The 19003-nt window shown below is 40.7% G+C and overlaps 1 protein-coding gene across 1 annotated transcript in view; it reads right to left on the reverse strand.

The window, feature by feature from the left end:
• Nucleotides 1–19003, reverse strand: part of WDFY4 (WDFY family member 4) — a 112411-nt gene that overhangs the window by 4788 nt on the left and 88620 nt on the right. Inside the window, exons 49-58 of the mRNA XM_059477409.1 lie at nucleotides 18594–18713; nucleotides 18000–18117; nucleotides 17218–17327; nucleotides 13528–13681; nucleotides 11818–11909; nucleotides 8750–8962; nucleotides 8080–8227; nucleotides 7481–7638; nucleotides 5763–5921; nucleotides 2660–2839 (exon numbers count right to left, since the gene is read on the reverse strand). Coding sequence (XP_059333392.1) covers nucleotides 2660–2839; nucleotides 5763–5921; nucleotides 7481–7638; nucleotides 8080–8227; nucleotides 8750–8962; nucleotides 11818–11909; nucleotides 13528–13681; nucleotides 17218–17327; nucleotides 18000–18117; nucleotides 18594–18713 — 1452 coding nt within the window. The remainder of the gene's footprint in view (nucleotides 1–2659; nucleotides 2840–5762; nucleotides 5922–7480; nucleotides 7639–8079; nucleotides 8228–8749; nucleotides 8963–11817; nucleotides 11910–13527; nucleotides 13682–17217; nucleotides 17328–17999; nucleotides 18118–18593; nucleotides 18714–19003) is intronic.

Genomic DNA, 19003 nt, shown 5'->3' on the forward strand with positions numbered 1-19003 from the left:
TAGCAAGATAATGCAGAAAAAGGGGCTTTTCCCCACATTTTTAAAATGAAAATATTTAATGAAATGTTCCTTTTCTGTTTTCCATAAAATCCAGGCTTTAAGTAAAAGAAGCAGACTGACAGTCTGACCCAGCTACCATCAGGGACTGTGCACAAGCAGTGCCTAGCACAGGTTCTGGGCCAGAACTAGTGCTCTTATAAGTTTTACAAATAAGCATTCCCTGACACAAGGACGTGGTGTTCACCTGCTTAGCTAGGAAGCCTTTGGTGATTCCACAATCCTCCTCTGCCCCTCACAGGGAGCTCACTGTCATCGCATTTCTGCACCGTGTTCTGCATTGGACCAATGGCCAGCTCTGCATCCAGTGCCCTGCATTTGTGATGCAGAAAACCTCCTTTGCACCTCTCCCCTCCACTCCACGCAGGTGCAGCCTTACCAGAGGCTGCTTGTAAGGAGCAAATACTCAGGTTAGTCTTCAGGGAAACACAAAGAACCAAGAGCTGATGTGGCAATTGTAAGTGATCTAATCAAAAGTGCATTTTGATCAAGGTATTAATTGAAATTCGACATGACTTTTCTACTCTTGGATCTATAGCAAGCATCAGCTAAATAGAACCTCAACAGCAAAGTCATCTGATTCTGAGAAAGGACAGACATTTAAGTGTAGACACATTAAGGACACATTTAAGTGTGCCCTTAAATTAGCAGCATGCATCTGGTTTAAGTCAACTAACACCTTACTTCACCCCTGCCTCAATTGGGGCCAGGGCTCTTCTCACTGCTGGGCTGAATTCTGGAGATAAAAAATGATGGCATGTTCAAAACAGAGCTGCCAATAATTCAAGAGATTAAATTTCAGCTATGTTATCTGCATGAGAGTACATGGTGTCCAGGCATTTGGCAATAATCTACAGTGCTTTTCAGGTCTGGATCAGGGATTTAAAACTAACTTAAATAATTACAGCAAGCTTTTAAAATCCTCCTTAGTTTATGAACTTTTCAGGACAGTTATTATTTTGCACCTACACTACACAAATACCATGGGGTTTGGATCTATAGATGGAACTTCTAGATGTTCAAGCAACTTCAAGAATCATGTAATGAAGAGCTATATAGGGTTCTTATTTCAGTGGTTTGTTTTTTTTCTTCAAAATTTTGCTTTGAACCATTCTTAATTTTTCAGGAAAAACCCCTTGCTACCAATCATGTAATTTTGTGTCAATCAAAACACTGTAGCACAATGGAAACACTTTGTTTCTATTTTCAGGTAGCTTTACATAAATATAGAGAGAAGAATTAAACAAAAATTACATTTCAGAATTAAGTGTTCTGTTTTGCTAATTTCAAAAAGAATTTTTTAATCCACAAGATATGGACCTTTTTATTTTCCTTGAAGCTTCAGTCATACTTTTCTAAGGTTTTTCCTCTATTAAATGAATTTTGATATACTATTGTCCAAACAGCTTGCCCTTCAGTAAAGTGGAGATCAGTCATTTGGATCAGTCACCAGACTGTTCCTGGCACAGACTGTCTCAGTTTTGGACAGTTCCAGGAGAGCAGATACCTGAAAAGGCTGCTGTACTGGCTGGTGCAGAATGGAGAGAGCTCTGTTCCCTTGGGATCTCCAGCAGCTCTGTGCCAGCCCTCCCTTCATTTCTGAGTGCTTGGCACAGCTTCAGCTCACTTCACAAGGGACCAGCAGGATATTCTGAGCTGGCCTGCTGAGGCCACTGGCCACTTTACACTAACCAGGACTGCTAGGGCTGGGGGCTGAGCTGGCACTGAACAGACAACTCAAATTGCCAGCCATCAGGCTGCATGGTTAATAAAGCTCTGATAGGAGATGACTGCTTTGGCACAGACCGAGTAGAGAATATCTGCCTGGTTTCTTACTGCTATGAACTCAATTTTACTTTTGTACAATATCCAGGACTGGATTCAACCTTGAATTGTCTGAGCAGCTGAAATCCTGTTTTAGTGTATTAGCAGAGAGAAAAAAAACCCCAAACAAATACGAAAGCAACATTTTTGGGATGTAGAAGGTTGGGAGAATAAAAATCCCATCCAGAGTGTTTGCAGTAAAATCCAATACAGAATATTTTCCTATCAACATGCATGCAATTCTGGCCAGGCACCCACCACAGATTTGTACCCACTGCTATCAGGAACTCTCCCTGCACCTGGGAGTAGAAAGGGAAGGAAACAGTCAACATATCATTGCAAAGGTGTAAGGCAGTTGTCACCTGAGCTGGCAGACTGCAGTCTAACGTGTCTCAGCTGCATGAATGTGCAGCTCAGATGTGGCTCTGCTGCGTGAATGTCAGAAGGAATTAATTAAATAACAGGGGCAACAAGGTTATGGGTGAGCCAAATCCAGGAGGTACTAGGGTAATACTTCATGCTCCATAAACTTAAAGTTGTTTAATCCTGCTATCTATCTATCCACAGATGCTTCTTAGCTACTTAGCTGCTCAGTCTAAGATGTTGCTTTTAGTGCTCGCTCTCATCATTAAAAACACTATTAGCAATCTCAGTAGAAAGAAAAAAAAATCAATGTATCAGACTCTCAGGATGTTTTTATGTTGGGAAAAGCACCCATTACATTATCATGAAATGTTCATGGATGCATCAGAAGAAAGATGATAAATGAAGATCTTACTGTTGAATTGTTGATGGCAACAGAGCGGAGGCTCTCCTCGTGGGCAGGAAGCTGGTTTATGAACGTCAGCTGGTTCAGGTCCCAGATGATGCACGTTCTGTCATCAGACCCACTCACAAAGATGCTGTAGGCTACAGATGCAGCAAGGCAGGTCACTGCCTGAGTGTGTCCATACAAAGCCTGGTGGGGAAAAACCAACCAATAAACCACAGCAGATGGTGGGTGATTTACCAGGGGATACCTCATTTGCTTAGTAAGAACAAGCAACCCAGTCATTCTTTGGAGAACTGAAGGGGGAATGAGGGGGAAATACCAAAGGATATTACAGAGAAGCATCCTTGTCCTCAACTCATAGCTGAAAAAAGCTGAGGGTCCAAGAGATTATTATATGACTTGCCCAAATTACACAGTGATTCAGGCCCCCTGGCCTACTCTTCAGACTCTAAGACAGTGCTCTGTGGTCAGCAAGAAAAAAAAGAAAAAAATCACTTTGGTCCATGCAATTTTAACTAATATTTATGCTTGGAAATTTCTCAATATTTAAAAAACTTTTTGAAATACAATTTATCAAGATGCAATTCAGTAACCTTCTGAGTCCTATTTTCATGTGTATCTGAACAAGTACTAATACATTTCTAATATGGGTTAAAAGGAGAAACAGCATTTATGGAGAATTCTTGCTTTAAAGCCATGTAGGAATGCCTTTCTCTTTCATCATTACACAATATTCTATTATTGTTGTTGTTTTATAGGTTTAGAGACATAAGGAGTGTCCAGATAAACTTAGTTTTATTTAAACAGTTTCTTTAAAAAAGAAACATGCTTTAGGCAATTTAACAGCACAGAGAGAAGGCATGGATTGAAGTATGCTGCTAACAATTGTTTTATGCAATGCTCTCAAGATCTGCACACAATTACAGTATCAGCTTCAACCCAGCAGTCTCAGTACACATTAATGAAAAAAGTTTCATGCTTTTGACTCCCTACATATTTTCATTATCACTCTGCAAAGATTGACATATTTTTCCTTAATGGGAAATCTCCTGGAGCATATTTGCATAAAGATCTCGAGGCCAATCTCCAAGGTATTTTCACAAATATCAAAAGACAAAAAAGAGGGATGCAAGGATCACTGCAAGGATGTTTAGTCCGTGAAAACTTAAATCAAGTTTGACCATTCTAGTTAACTGTCTGACAAGGACACAGGCACACTGCAGATATGCTCCACACCTTCCTGAGAGGTCTGTGAGGCAGAGAGCACACCTTGCTCAAGTGTTTTGTTCTGCCCAGAAATTCTGGCGACTGGATTGCACAGATCCCTCTGCTAGTAAATTGCATGGATCAATACTCAGGCAATTATGCTCAATCTTTAGTGTTCCACAAAACTGTGCAAGCAGATCCCACTAGAGAGGGAAAAGCTACTTTTTCTGCAGAAATATAGTTTCTGTACTTTACTACATTCCAAACCAGAATGTGTCAGTCCCATGAGACAGCTGGTAAGTGAATAGCATCCACTTTATGGCACATAAGCTGTTCTTAAGCAAAGCTCACTCTCTCAGGAAATTTTTTTGTTCAGCAGAAAAAGCAGCCACCATGAAACAGTGAATTACAGGAAAGCAGAAAGTAATTCACTGGAAGACATTTAGAACCCTAGTTCAAGTTTACATCCAGTCCAGACAGTCATAAAAAGGAAAAAAAACCTCTGCTGGCAAAGTAAACGAAAAAATACAAAATTTGTAATTGCATGATCTCATACCACTTTGTGGATTTTAGGTAATACCAAATTAATCACAGTGGAACACATCAGCAAAACTGATTTTAGATTGTTAAAGAGAAAGACATTGTAATGCAGATAAAAGACAGCATCTTGGGTTGCCTGAAACTCAGACTGACCCCCAAACTGTTTAGATGCTGATGAAAATTATTGCTTATGATTTTCTCTGATGCTATTTCTTCCATTTCTATATTCATGTCCTCCTTTGGAATAGTAACCAGCTGAATTAAAAGGTCATTAGATCTTGTCTCATATTTCTATCTTCTACAGCATTTAACATCATAAACCTCAAAAGAGAGGCTGCTCTAAAACAGTTTCCCCCCCTAATTTCAACACAAATTACAACAGGAATTTCTGGAAATGAAGATCTAAATACTTCTCTGGCATTCCAGCAGACAAAGAAATTTTCACTTCATTTAATGATAAATAAAATATGTTTTGGCTTAAGGTAGGAAGAACATTGAAATATCTGAATACCTCTCCAGAACAAACAAACAGAAGAAGCTTCTAACACTTGGAGACCTTGGTGATCAATGAACCCTTTGTCTTCCTAAAAGTAGCAGAGTTTTTTAATCAAGAGTATCTTCATTTCTTTCGGGAAGAATGGCCCCATGCTACCTTCCAGATATGATAGTGGCATACTCTAGTTCTCCTTGTAAAGCTGAGAACTCATCATAGCTGAACCACACAAATGTTGCATGAGAATTCAATTTTGTAAATGAAATAGCATGTATCCAGGTGGTTGGTGACTATAGAAGAGCTCTAAATCAACAATCACTTCAAGGCTTTGGATAATGAGGTCAAAAACTATAGCATTCTTATTGGATGCATACCTCTCACACAGAGTGACAGATACATCTTTTATGTTCTGAATTAAGGCTGAGAAAAAAGAATCAAGAACTTTGCCTGGCTGAGGCTTCATCTCCACCAGCTAAGTTTGCAGGATATTTTAGAGATCCTGTCCATTGCTGTAGCAGCCCAGAACAAATTATAAGCATCTCTAGGTGATACTTGTTTCTGAAAATAACCCAAGGGCTGCACTTCAAGAGAGGAAAATATGCCTTATCTTCATTATTTCTTTTATCATGATGAACTTTGAAAATGCTACTAAAGGGAAAAAATCCACCAAGTGGCACTCATAGTGACGAGCTGTTGGTACAAGGCATATTATCAGCTCCTGCCCTGATACGGGCGGTCACATGCTTATTACTGCCTTTTTCCTGCCTTCTTGTTCAACAAAGGTGGTTCTTCTGACAATCATCTGAGAGATAAAAACCTTATTTTCTGGGTTTCATCAAGTTTCCATAGCAGAAAAGCCAGAGTATTTACCTGTCTCAGGTTTAGACATTTCACTTTGTCCTTGACCAAGGAGAATTCCCAGACACACACAGCTGAGCTTGTTCCAGATGTGATGATGGTAGTTGCTGAAGGACACACTGCACAGAGGCATTTTCCCCAGTCTGCCATGCACTCAAATGTAGTCACATTCTGTACAAGAAAGCATCTTTAAGTCAAATTCTCATTGGGTGATACTACGTATTTATGACACATCCAATTTTGAAATGACAGATTCAATTTTCAAAACAGACCCTCCATATTTTAAACATAAGAAAGAAAGTCTCATCATAACCAGTCTCTATGAGAGCCCAGCTGTGAACATGTGGACCTGCATGCAGCCATCTTGCAGGGACCAAACAGGAATGCTGACCAAAGCTCAGTATCTCATGTCTTAGGAGATCTGGGTCCCGATTTCTTTCACAACTTCAGCAAAGCTCATTCTGCCAACCACATTGTAACAGAAGACAAACATTCCATGTAGATGAAAAAGAAGTCTCAGGCTGTGATGGCCACTGCCAACAGGGTTTCTGCCAGGCCCTCAAACCCTCCCTTATTTGGATTGAAAAGCCAAAAGACAAAGCACTAAATTCCATTCTGTGCTCTGTTAGCAGCACCCAAATCAGTCTAAAGCAGAGTCAGGTCTATTACACACTGCCCCAATCACAGCACAAGCGTCCTCCTGCACATTCTGCATTAGCTCTGCCCCACACAGCTGGGACAACACTCTGGTGCCAATGATTCTGGTGGAGTTGGATGGCACAGATACAAACCCCTGCCACAGACAGAGCAAACCTTTACCTACCTACAACAAGGACTAAAGTTTTTTATAAGCTCATGTCCACTGGCACTGCTGACCAGAGAAAATTCACGTTGGACTCTCAACTATTACTCACAATGACTGTGCAATCACACTCACTATGCTCAGCAGCACCCTGAGTTTTGAAGGGACAAACTGAATAATTGATGCCTGCAGCAACACTATGAACTGCTAAGCACTGATTTTATTAGGCAGGGAGCAGAAATTAAAATATATCTCATGGCTTTTTCATTTCCATAGACTTTGGGTATGTCTGTAAAAACATAATGAATGCCACTTGCACAAATATCCAAGTCAGTATCTTGCTGAATTACATGTTATGCTATTCTGGTAACTAAGCTAACTCAGAATTCTTTGCATAGCATTGTCCCAAATACATCCAAAAATCAGTGTATTTATGGCAGAGGAAGAAACTAGATCTGTCAAGTGCCCTAACAAGCAGTGTGATGATATAGACCATTTATTTTTAACAGCAAAGAATTAAGAGTATTAACTTCATTATTTTGAATGAATGCACTGGGCTATGCTAGAGCCTGAGGGGAATTGACAGATGGGTCTGCCTTAATTCCAGCAGAAATTTCTGCACAATGAAATTTCTAATCAGTGACCAGGAGACCTTGTATTGTCCTTATGACCTATGGACAACACAATCACTAGATGGAAAACTTGGGATAATTTGGAGGCAAATGCCATGTTTTTGAGCAGTTTAAAATCATTTTACACTATCTTGGATATCCAGCTTGAGATTCTTCAAGAAGGTTGACAGTGAGAAAGTCCTGTACAGCATCCTCTGAAATCAGCTCCCCAACAGCCTCTGAAATGGGTGCCCAAACCAGTCAAAGACCAAAACATATAACTCATTTCTTGAATTCTTAGAGTTTTTCTTATTTACCTTCTCAGATCCATAGGTGCCAAAGCAGCAGGTGAAGTCCTCAAATCCCCAGCAGAATATTTTACTCCAAAGAGGAGGAATCAAAATTTTATTTTTTTCGACAGCCAGAATGCCTTTCTCTGTATGAACAATGTGCCCAATAGCTCCCTTGGGATAGTCTGGCAAGACAGAGAAAATATTTAATTCTTTTGGGTTTAGAGTGCTTATGTTTTCTCCTTGCACAGCTTGTGTGGTGAGACTGACAAGTCTCACATGTGGGCTCAGTGCTTTGCCCAGGCCCACAGACAGAAATCCACTCTGAAACTGCAACTCCACACAAAACAGTGGGAACACTCCTCTCCAGTGGACAGCATAAATACATGTGGAGAGGGTGACTTAAAAGAAAAGTTGTTTCAAACTCTACAATATAAGTTTGAAGAAGTTTTCAGCGCCGACTCCTAATACAAGGATACAAAAATCACAATTGGCAGAAGGGATCTTGATTGAACCAACCCATACAAAGCTGTGAGACTACTTTCATGATCTTGAAAATCCAGATTAATCCTTTCCAAAAAATGTTACCTGGTAGCTCAGAAAATGGAACACAGCCACTGAGGTACCTTTTATGGTAACTGGTGAGAGCTTCAGATTTTGCAGACTGCTCACAAGAGGAGGCAGAATTCCACTTGAGTGAAGGAACAGCCCAGACTCTCTTCCTGCTGAACCTTTCCCTTGAGCATTCCTAGATGGATGTGGCTTCGTGAAGAGCTAGAACAAAGGAATGTCATGGAAAAATAAATCTCTATTTGCAAGACCATGCAGACCTGTTTAAATCCTTAATCACAGACTCCAGGACCACCATACATAAACCTCTTAATTAAAATAAAACCTTACACATACTGCTTTTTCATCAGACTACATCCCTCCACCCCTCAGAGAGACAGAAAGTTAATCCCAACAATTGGATGAGAAAGAAAACACAGGTGAGACTTTGAGCTGAGGTTTAATTGACTATACCCATTCCCAGACTAGTGATAACTTGTGTGGCTGTACTGAAGGAGCAGAACCCAGAGCTGATGCTGCAGCTGTATGGGATACAACAGGAGCAGCATGGTTGAGAAGTGGGGGTGCATACTGAGGTAGTACCCAGCTTGGAAAAGCCTACAGCTCATCTTTCAGAATATTTACATCAGATTGTGTTTCTCATTTAAGTTACTATTACTGGTATGCAGTAAAAACACTGTAAGATCAAAATAGATTATGTCCTCTCTTCTCATGATAAAGTGGTACCTGCTTTGGTATCTGTCCAAAGTTGCTGATAAATCCCAGGATAGTGCCCTTAATCAGAGGATCTTTAATGTTGTTGAGGTCTGTCTTGTCTCCATAGAAGTAAGGGTGGTAGGTGTTAACTGCCTCCACTGCAGCTGAGCCATGCTGCTTGTGGCCAAAAATCAGATCGATCCAGCGATGAAGGTGGGCACTGACATAGTCACTTTCCAGTGCCTGGAACCAAAACAAAATTACTGAGTTCACCAGACTGTGTCCTTTACAAATGCATTACTGCTTTCCAGTCCTTGCTGGAGAAAAATTCTCTGCAAGTCAATCATCACACTTCTCCATTATCACCATTGTCAGCACATTCTCATAAAACACTAAAAGAGACTAAACTGGACCCCCACAGGAAACAGAAGGACAGGGTGCCACGTTTGACTTAACAGACACCAGAAGCAATATCCTCAGAGACAAGAAAGGTAGGTTCCACAAAGCAAAATGAAAGCATTCCACAGATCTTGGCACCCACAGCGATTGGCAAGTGGATTAATAGGACCAGAATGAACAATTACTACTGGACACACCGGAAGAGATGCTACAAGGTAATATATCCACCTAAGTGTGAGCTTCATAGAAAGCTCAATGCATTCACATAGGAAAACTTGAGCTTGGAATACCCAGACAGCAAGTTCATAAGCAGGGGACACGAGTTCAAGCTGAACCTGTGCCCACCACCAGGTTAGCCAGCCTTACTCATGAGGCTGCACTAAATACCAGTGCTCCCACCAACACCTGCCTCACCAAACTTGTGTGTTTTCCCAAACAGCCTTGCCCAGTGATTCAAGCAGCAGTGTCAAGCTTTATTAAAAGCACTTTCCTCTCTCCGAATCATTTGACTGAGTAATCCCTGATGTTCAGTGAAAGGTCTTCCAAGCAGACCAGCCCACCCAAAGCACAGCAGAAATAAACAAACTAATGGGATCCAGAACAATGGCTCATTTCACAGAGCAGGCAGTTGCCCAGTGCAGCTGGTGTAAATGACCGTGCCCACAGCTATAATGATCACAGGGCAGCTCACAGAGCAAGCACAGTGTACAATCTGTCCCTGAACAGGCTCAGAACTCATTAATAAAAGCAGTTAGTCCATGAATTACAAACTGTAAATTTTGACTGGCATTCCTGCCAAAGCAAAACAGAGCAACTAACAGAGCTGTAACTGTGCAGCCTCTCAGAATTTCACTGAGCACTATGGCAAACCCAGCCAGGAAGGGAGAACTTGTGGTTTAGGGAGGAAGTAAATACATTTATTTAGTGGACTAGATTCCTAACTTATTAAGCATGAAACAGGAAGCTGCTCAGAGTTTTATGTCAAGAACAATTATTTACTCTCATATCCCCTCAGAACAGTGTCAACCTCAATCTGTTTTATGCACCAAACTCATTGTGAAACCTCTTAAAAATGGCCACAATGTCAGTAATTGGTACCTCCAGCCTTGTGGATATCATCAGAGGAGACAGAAACCCTCATGTTTCAGAATTCAAGATCTCTGACTCCTCACTTCAGGGTTAGACAAAATCTTCCAGGCAGGTTAATTAAGATTTCTTGCACTCCCTGTGTAGTACCTAGTATCAGCTATGGTTGAAGAGACAATATTGCACTGACTGTACAGGAAATCTGATCAGGTCTGGCAAATTATTAACACAAGTCTATAAACATGATCTTTCATTTTCTAAGCTGTTCCTATTTGAGATTTAAATTAATTTATCAGCTGTGCCAATGTTATTAAATAGTACAGCCCAGTGGAAGCAGTTCTGTAAACAAATGGTAGAGAGCACCCAGTATCCACATTAAATGCACTCTGGGGGTTTTACTTCCAACTAAATCCAGATTGTTCCTGCAGGCTGAATGCTACCAGCATGTGGAGCACACAACTGGAGTGCAGTTTTTCCTTCATTTCATCCAAAACAAATCTAGTTCACACAATCTGAGATCATTCTACAGTGGCACCAAAAACATGCTATGCAGTAATAACTGTAGTTTGATTTCCAAACTGCACCATTACTCTAAAGCACAAGGCAAAAGCAAATTTCTCCATTGTATCCAAGTGCCTTTGGAGTGTTCATCATTACACAAGCAGTAAAGAGCTCAGCAGCTTATACTGCAAACAACACGTAGAATAGACAGGATGTCTCCCTGTGTTTCTCTTTAAAAAGCATCTGTGTAAAATTGCAGCATCTTACAGTCACACATGGCTTTTTTTTCTGCAGCATAGCTGGTAGGGAAGGACAGTGTTGCCCTTCCCTTATTTGGGGAACTGGGAAACAGACATTGAGCACCTTGGAAAGGCCACAAGACAGAGCATAAATTCATCACAGCTGTACTGTACACAGCAACAGTCTGTGTGCACTCACACATGCAGCTCACCCTAAGAAATCTGATGGGGTAATGCAGGAGCACTAGAGAGACTCACACCAAGATATTATGCTGCAAAGTCTGAGTTCACCACAACAATCTTCACACAGAATTGCACTTGCATTCACTTTTATGTAGCAGATGACATCACATGGAAGACTTTCTAATATTAATAGATAGCACTAATTGCAGTAAGTCTCAGGACCTTAGAGCTATTTGCTTTCAAATTGCCAAGGCTGACTCCATTAAGGGCAGAGAGTTACATTAGGTTTCCCCCATCCCAACCCCTCAAAATAAAAAAGAACCTTTAGTTCTGGTGTGACTCAGAGATGGAAAGTAATAATTTAAATAAACATACAGATTGTTACCAACAACATGGAACTGTATGCATATAAATTCCTGTGCATTATATTATGTTCTCTTACACTTGTGGGCTGAGATATGTTCATGCCACAAACCTACACATAATCCACATCTGGTCTGGAAAGTTTGCCTTGATTGAAGGTGAACTGTTAGGCAGAGAAGCAGTCATACAAAGTTCAGAACCAACACCAACTTCAGAAAGGCAGGATGCATTTGGATCCAATGTTTTAATTTGTGACTCTGGCCTTCAGAACTTCATTTTAAGTGGGACCCAGACAGCAATTTATCACAAATCTTTATATTCACCTACCTGTCTGTGCAGAAAAATGAATTTATGGGGGTCCCCATCTGCCCAAGGAGGAAGCTGCACATCTCCCAGCACTGTTCCATCCTGCATGCAGCCTGCAGGAATTACAAAGGGAGAATCCAAAACAAGAATCGGACACGTTGAAAATAGGAACAGCTTTACTAAAACACTGAAGTCAAAGGAAATTAAGGTGGTTTTCCCACATGCAGTTTCAGGTTCATCAAATTTAGTGCCGTAGAAGACTGAAGAACCAGTGTTCTGGGATTTCTGATCCAGTGACAAAGCAGTGAGAAGATGTTCCAGTAATTGTCACTAACACAGTAAAAATGTGCATGTCCTCAGCACAAGCCATTTTAGTACAGAATGCAAATGCAGACAAGACAAATGTGTTTGCACAACTTTCTTTTTATACATAATCCTGCAGGCCTTACTGCCAAATATTCTGACCAAAGCAGCCACTGAGAAGGATTTTGTTCTCAAGTCCTTTGCAACCTGATCCCTTTCAGAAGGTGAGCATGTGTTCTTAATCCAGAGCGCAGTGTTGTGCAACTGGATGAATTCAAATCTAAATTGAGGTTCAGCTCTGGGACCACAAATTTCTGTACAATTTAGCAGTGAACAGATTCGGGTTCTTGGCTTTGCCTATTTTAAAATCTTCCTGTATATTTGCTCTCTATTGGCAAGATTCTGGTGCCCTTTGGGTCCCTGCACTCTGTATTTTGATTTCAGCCAGACTTTGTTTCTTAGTCTCCTCTCAGGAGGAAACTACGCTAATTTCTTCTTATCCTTCAACAAACTTCTAATAGATTTTTTTCCCTTATTCTTATATAGAAATATAGAAATATAAACATTACTATCTTTTAGCATGCCTCATTTCACTGATACCTTAAATGTAATATTAGCTAGATTTCAATGGGTTAAATTGCCTTTGCTATCACAAATTCAGGATGATTCTTCAGGTATTTTTCCTCTGCCTTAATTGTTAACCAACCAGTGTCTATTAAAGAAAGCAACTTTGCATTGCAAATGGTGTGAAAGTCCTGTAAAATGAAGTGAGTCAGAACTGCCATGCCTATTTCTCACTAGTGTTTTTTCTGGATTCTCTCTGAGCCTTCATCATGGACGCAGAAAGGTCTAGAGACAGTGTACATTGAGAGGGGACTGTGATGCTGCTTGAGAATAGGGAAAATGTATCAAGTTCATGTAAGTTGTGCAGAACCTTTGAAGATGAGCATAAGGACATTTGGAAACTAATCACCTTGTGATCCCATGCAGAGTGAAAAAAACAAAAACCTTTCACCAACACCATTTAGCAATTGACATATCTCCAAAAGAAGAACACATTTTCAATAATTACACAAATATCATAATACGGCCAAACTTTCAAAAGCAGTCAACTAGATTGGCTATATAAAAATCTACTTTTGTGTGACAAAACATGCAATTCTTTTGCCCAGAAATTAATAGGAACTAGTTGCTTCTTTTCCTGGGCTGGAAACTTGGTTCTTCTGACATAATTCAGTTTTAGAAGCTTGTATTGTTGTAGTGTTATTTGTAGTGTTATTTGTAGTGTTATTGTAGTGTTATTGAATAAAAACTGATCTCGTGGTTAGAAAGACTCATCCTGTCCAGAGACCAACTCTTAACATATGATCTGGATCTCTCCTTTTGGTAGGATGCTGGAAGAACACTTATGTCCCTTCTAGAACTTACCAAGTTCAAAGTGATTTGCATTGGTTAGGAACTCTGGCAAGTAAAAGAACTCAGGGATGAGCTCCCTGACATCACTCATGTTGTCCCTTGATGCTGATTCCCACGTGCTCTTGACACTGTGAAACATCCGGTCTGCAACATCAAAACTCCCACCCTGTGAAATGGAGACAGACAAAAGGACTTCAGGGTGAGCATTCTGCTGCATTAAAAACATATTTGCCAATTTTGCAAGAATCACTGCCCTTTTGGCTCCCCCTGCATACTTGCACACTTAGGTTTCAACTCCTTTAGATCTGCTCTGCTCAGTCTGGCAACTGCAAGTGAAGAAGTAATTTTTGCCATATCTTTTTTTAGGGAGAAAATATTCTCATGAAACAGTTATCAGAAGACAGTAGTCAATAAATCCCAAGTGCTGAAGCCCCACTCCTTGCTTGTTTTTTGAGATAGACTCACACCAAAACTCAACATATATTCCAGATGGAAAGATCCCACCCCTCTTTCCCCTAAGGTGAATTCTGGTCAGGCTTCTGGTCCAGCCTCATCTTTAAATGACAGCACAGTTCTGCTTTAGCTCCTCGTCCTTCTTCCTTATACCAGTGACAATTGTGAAGCCTTCCCACACCCATTCAAGGGACAGAGTGAAAAAGTGGCTAATCACATGAGCAAGCCTATCTGGAGTTAATCTGGTGCACAAGGTCATCTTGCTCTTGATCATTATTAGGCAGGGACCCTTGGAGTCAAATTCAAATTGAAATTAAAACAGAGTAGAAGGAGGACTATAAATAAATCAACAGCTAACAAGTATCTCATTGAAGCATATTAAAGGGCTTTGTATATTTAATCTGCACACAGTGTGCTGTGTCTGGTGGTGATTGATGCTTTTTCATCTTTTTTTGCAGCTTTTATGAGAGCTGGTGGTAATCTCCTGAGAAACAATATGATTTGTAATAAAAAGATTACCTGTATTAAATAAAAATAATATATACATAGGAAATGCTGTTAGCGCGACAAATCTGGTTAAAGATATTACCACCATGAAAAAATGTGATTTTTTCCCTGGCTGTCTAATTCATTTTAGGGAAAAGTAATATCTTTAAAACTTAAGCCTGTATTATTTATAAAGGAAGCAATAACTGATTTTCCCATTTCCTATATTAATAAATTTATTTGCATATATTTATATCAGAATTAATGAGTTTTCTCTCTCTATGAATGCAAAAACTGCACTGAAAGGGAAAAAGAGAATCAAGAATTGCTTTATGCTTTTAGATTGCAAGACAACGAACTCTTATGACTTTTCTACAGCTAGACAGAGTAAGTCTGTTTTCTTTCCTTTCAGTAGAGGCCTTACTGACATCAAAAATACTGGAAAAATATGCTTTTTAAAACTACAGTCCAGCAGGATATATACAAAGCAAGTAGGCAAAATGGTCTCTAGAGAGAAGTCAGAACTCCACAAATTCGTAACACTAAGCATCCATCACCTTGGTGCTGCTCAAGACCCAAAGACCTCAGTGTTTCTAAGAGCTGCTTATGAAGGTGCAAAGACTTGCCCAGAGATGCTGAGAAGTTGTTCCCTGCTGGTGGTGACTGCTCAAGGGTCAGTAACACCATGAGGAGTAAAGACCCTGCTCTCTATAAGTACTTTTGAGAGGGAAATGTCAGGAAAAGTCAACCTGATAGCTGAAATGCAAGAGTGGGATAAGAATAAAAGGGGATAAAAGAGTTGAATTGATCAAAAGCAAATTTCAGTATTGAGGGCAGGTTCTAGAATGCCTTTCCAATAAAGACACTGGACATGGAAACCTTACTGCTCTTTTGTGGTGCTGAGACCAATTCTTGAAAAGAATCCCAGGAGGTACCAACCAATACCTGTTTGAAAAGCCAATTTTTCCTCCATTCCAGTACAATATGAACAGCACATGCAAACTTTTATCCAGAGTCAGATTTCAATACATTTTAAAAAAAGTGAAATAAGGTTTCTCCTGTACAGTCCCACTACTGAAGGCAATGCTTCCTCACTTCAATGCTTCTGTGGTTAGGTGCAAATCAACTGTTTGACTCGAGAGACAAAATGTTATGCCAACATAAAGTTTCCACAGAGAGTGCACCCAAATTGTTGCATGTCCTTGTCATGTATTCAGACCACCCACTTGCAGATATATATGTAGCTTTTTCACTTTTTAAGAATCCGAGAAACTTTCAAAGCTCCCAAAGGCAGCAGCACCCTTCCAAGGGTTTAAGTGTGGGAGTTCTCTTTTTGCAACCTGACATTGACTTGATCACACAGTTCTCAGATCTGCTGTTTGCCTGAAAGCATCTCACAGTTAGCAATTCCTGAGCTACCACAGGACCAGTCACCTGGGGAACATGACAACACTGAGCTCAGCAGAACATGCACCAACATAAAAGCAAAAGAATAAGAAGAGAAGGAGTTCAGCAGTTTCTTTTAGTGGGTTCACACCCAGAACATTTTTTGCGTGTTTGAGATCTCGATAGCCTTTGAAGATAATTATGCTTACAAAACTGCTGGTTACCTGCTGCTCACACAAACACAGCCACAAAGCATTCACTCAGACTGTGAACTCATTATGCATGAAAAGTGTGCCAGGGAGATCCAGCAGCCTTTGTTGTTTACAACAAGAAATAACTGCTCCACAGTCATTCATGTCTGCAGCTAACATATGGCTCACAGAGTGTGATGGCAACTATTGCCTCAGGTGGTTCACTAACCCATCAGCTACTATTGGTAACAGCCAATATCATAGGGCTTATTACTTAATTAACACAGCACTTTATTTGTATTACTTCACTGGAAAAAAACCAAACCACAACAGCAAAGCAACGTGGAAAGCTGCAGGAGACATGGCCATCCTACACTATGCATACAGCACTTTCCAAGTGTGAAATATTCTGGCCAAGCTATCTTCCTGTATTTCTCCATAAGGCTAGGTAGATTTCAGCAAGATACTCTCTAAAAATATAACTTGGAGGATTGGTCCTCCTGGTAGACCCTGTTATAACACAACAAATTACAGAGAAGACAGTAACAACTCTCTGCTACAGCCCAAGTGTATTTGCTTGAACATTACCAACTGCCTGCTGAAAAGGGCAATCAGGAAATTTGGTGCCCCTGTATGCTGGGGAGGTGGGAAAGGTACACACAACATCCAATTTCCATAAATTCAATTCCATGGTGAAATCAGCTTGGCACTTCTTCAGGAAGTCGATCCCACGATCCCTATAATTTCATACCTACCAGAACCTATATGTCCTCACCTGGCCCAGGAATGTTCTTTATGTCACTACAACAAGCTCCTAGTACTTGCCAGTAGCTGCATGGCTGTACTTGGGCTTAGAAGACCTCATCTTACAGAATATCATACCAAGTCTCATGTGCCCCAAAGCCAGAAGCTTATGATCAGACAAGCAATAAAACATCTATTTGTTCACGTGCCTCAGCTCTCACAAAGCTAAATAATCCTTCTCCCTTGCATCAGCCATAGTCTCCTTAAGCTGTTTTCACTGAATTCAACTTTCATGGCATAAATGCTGCCCCAAGTAAACCCCAAGTCGACATATAGAGTACATCAATTGTCAGAAGAAAAATCCTCCTTCATTATACAGCCACAGTAACTCACTGCATGGTTCATAACAAGGAGCAGGAGGGAAGTTATCTTGCCCCCTTACCTGCAGAGAACAGAAGGTCTGGGTAAATGGCTCCATTCGCACCAGGTAAGATGCCACTATAATTGCTGATGAGTAGTGAGTACAGTAATGGCACTGGGCTGACAGGTCTCCTGGAAATTGCACACAAATCAGATTCCAGTAAAAAACCCCCACCATTTCAAGCCCATAGCATCCAGTTACCACAACACAACTAAACAGGGAATGGGTATTTTAAGCAGATGTGTTCAAAGACCTGTGAGCTTCAGCACCCCTTGCACTGACTACATGCACTGAATGTGCACAGTTACTACTGAATTATGTTCATTTTTTGACTTCCACGTTTCATTTTCTGAAGAACAAGGCCTTTAACTTTCAAAAACATCCCATTCTCTAGTAGTGCCACTTGGTCTCCAGAGGTCAACAGCCTCAACACTCTGTTTCCTTTCCTTAAGGTAGCTGTTAACCTGCGTGCAGCAGCCTCCTACATGTAGCTTAGCTAACAAATAAGACCAATGTGTGCAGCTTTGTTTTGTTACAGAAAAACTGTAAGAGCACAATTTTTCCAGGGAACATTGCTTTTTCCTGTCAAAGGGAAGAGAATAGAATGCAGCAGTACAAGGCACATAAGGCAGTAATTGCATTTATTTCAAAGAGACATTTCTCTTTGAATTGTCAGTTTGTATACAGCAGTGAGAGAGGCTCTCCTTGGCATGGTGTTTCTCTTAGCCACAGATCTGCAAAGTTTTTGAGTGCTCTGACAGGACTCAAGCCTCTGTTGTCTATTAGCCTCCTAAAACACTCACCCTCACTTTTTTCCACTTCATGGAAGCGCTGGATGAACTTTTGTTTCCTCTCCACAGTCTGTGCTCCCATGGGCTTTGTCAGGTCTCGAAATGTATGAGGATCAGTGAGGTTTAGAGTCTGAAAAGAAACACAGCAGAGATGCAGATTTTAAGATCTTAGACATCATAACTATCCCAGTGACACTGGGAGGTGGCAAGGCTGTGTTGGAAGTTTCACTCATGCAAGAAGGTTACAGGTTTACCCTCCTCTGGAACTTCACAAATAAAGGACCTGGCAGGTTCTAAATTACTCTTAAGGCTTTTCTATCCAAAACTATTCCTCTGTGTTCACAGAAACCTGTCCATGCCTATCTGCTGAGCTGATGCAGCATGTCCTTATCTAGGTCTGTATTAAACAGATGTTCATCCATGGAACGTGATCCTCAGTCTGCTGACTTGAAGATAAAGTTAATCTTATGGAATCAGTACAGTTCAAACTAACTACTTCAAATTTTAAACCTTTGGTCTAGACCCCTCTGCTTCAATGGCATCATTCACCAACCCTTTGTGCAGTTACTACCATAGAAAATATGGAATTCTGCAGCCAGCACTGACCTCAGAGTCGTAGTCAGCAAGGACCCATGGAAACACAGGATACTGCATGTAATCATTGTAGCTGCGGCCAGCCAGAGTGTTCAGGTACATGAGGTAATCAAAGTTGCTGATCTCCCTCTTCTGCAGGGAAGGGAAACAAGCATTAAAATCTCCAGACTCTGCCCCTAAAAAACCATGCAAAAGCACCCTCGGAGGCCTGTGGCTCCCAGGTCCACGAGGACAAGAACTATGTAAAATAGTGAAATCAATCATCCTCTCCCATTCAGATCAACACAATACCTCTTACACAACAGTCCCTTCCACAGAACCTGTCTTCATTCCGTCTCTTCTTCAGACAGGCCATTTGCATTTGTCTATAATCACACAGTGCTTTTATGCTGTATTTGCATAACAGAGCATTTTTTCTTGAT

This window comes from Ammospiza nelsoni, chromosome 8, assembly GCF_027579445.1.
Source record: "Ammospiza nelsoni isolate bAmmNel1 chromosome 8, bAmmNel1.pri, whole genome shotgun sequence".
In the NCBI taxonomy this organism is placed as follows: domain Eukaryota; kingdom Metazoa; phylum Chordata; class Aves; order Passeriformes; family Passerellidae; genus Ammospiza; species Ammospiza nelsoni.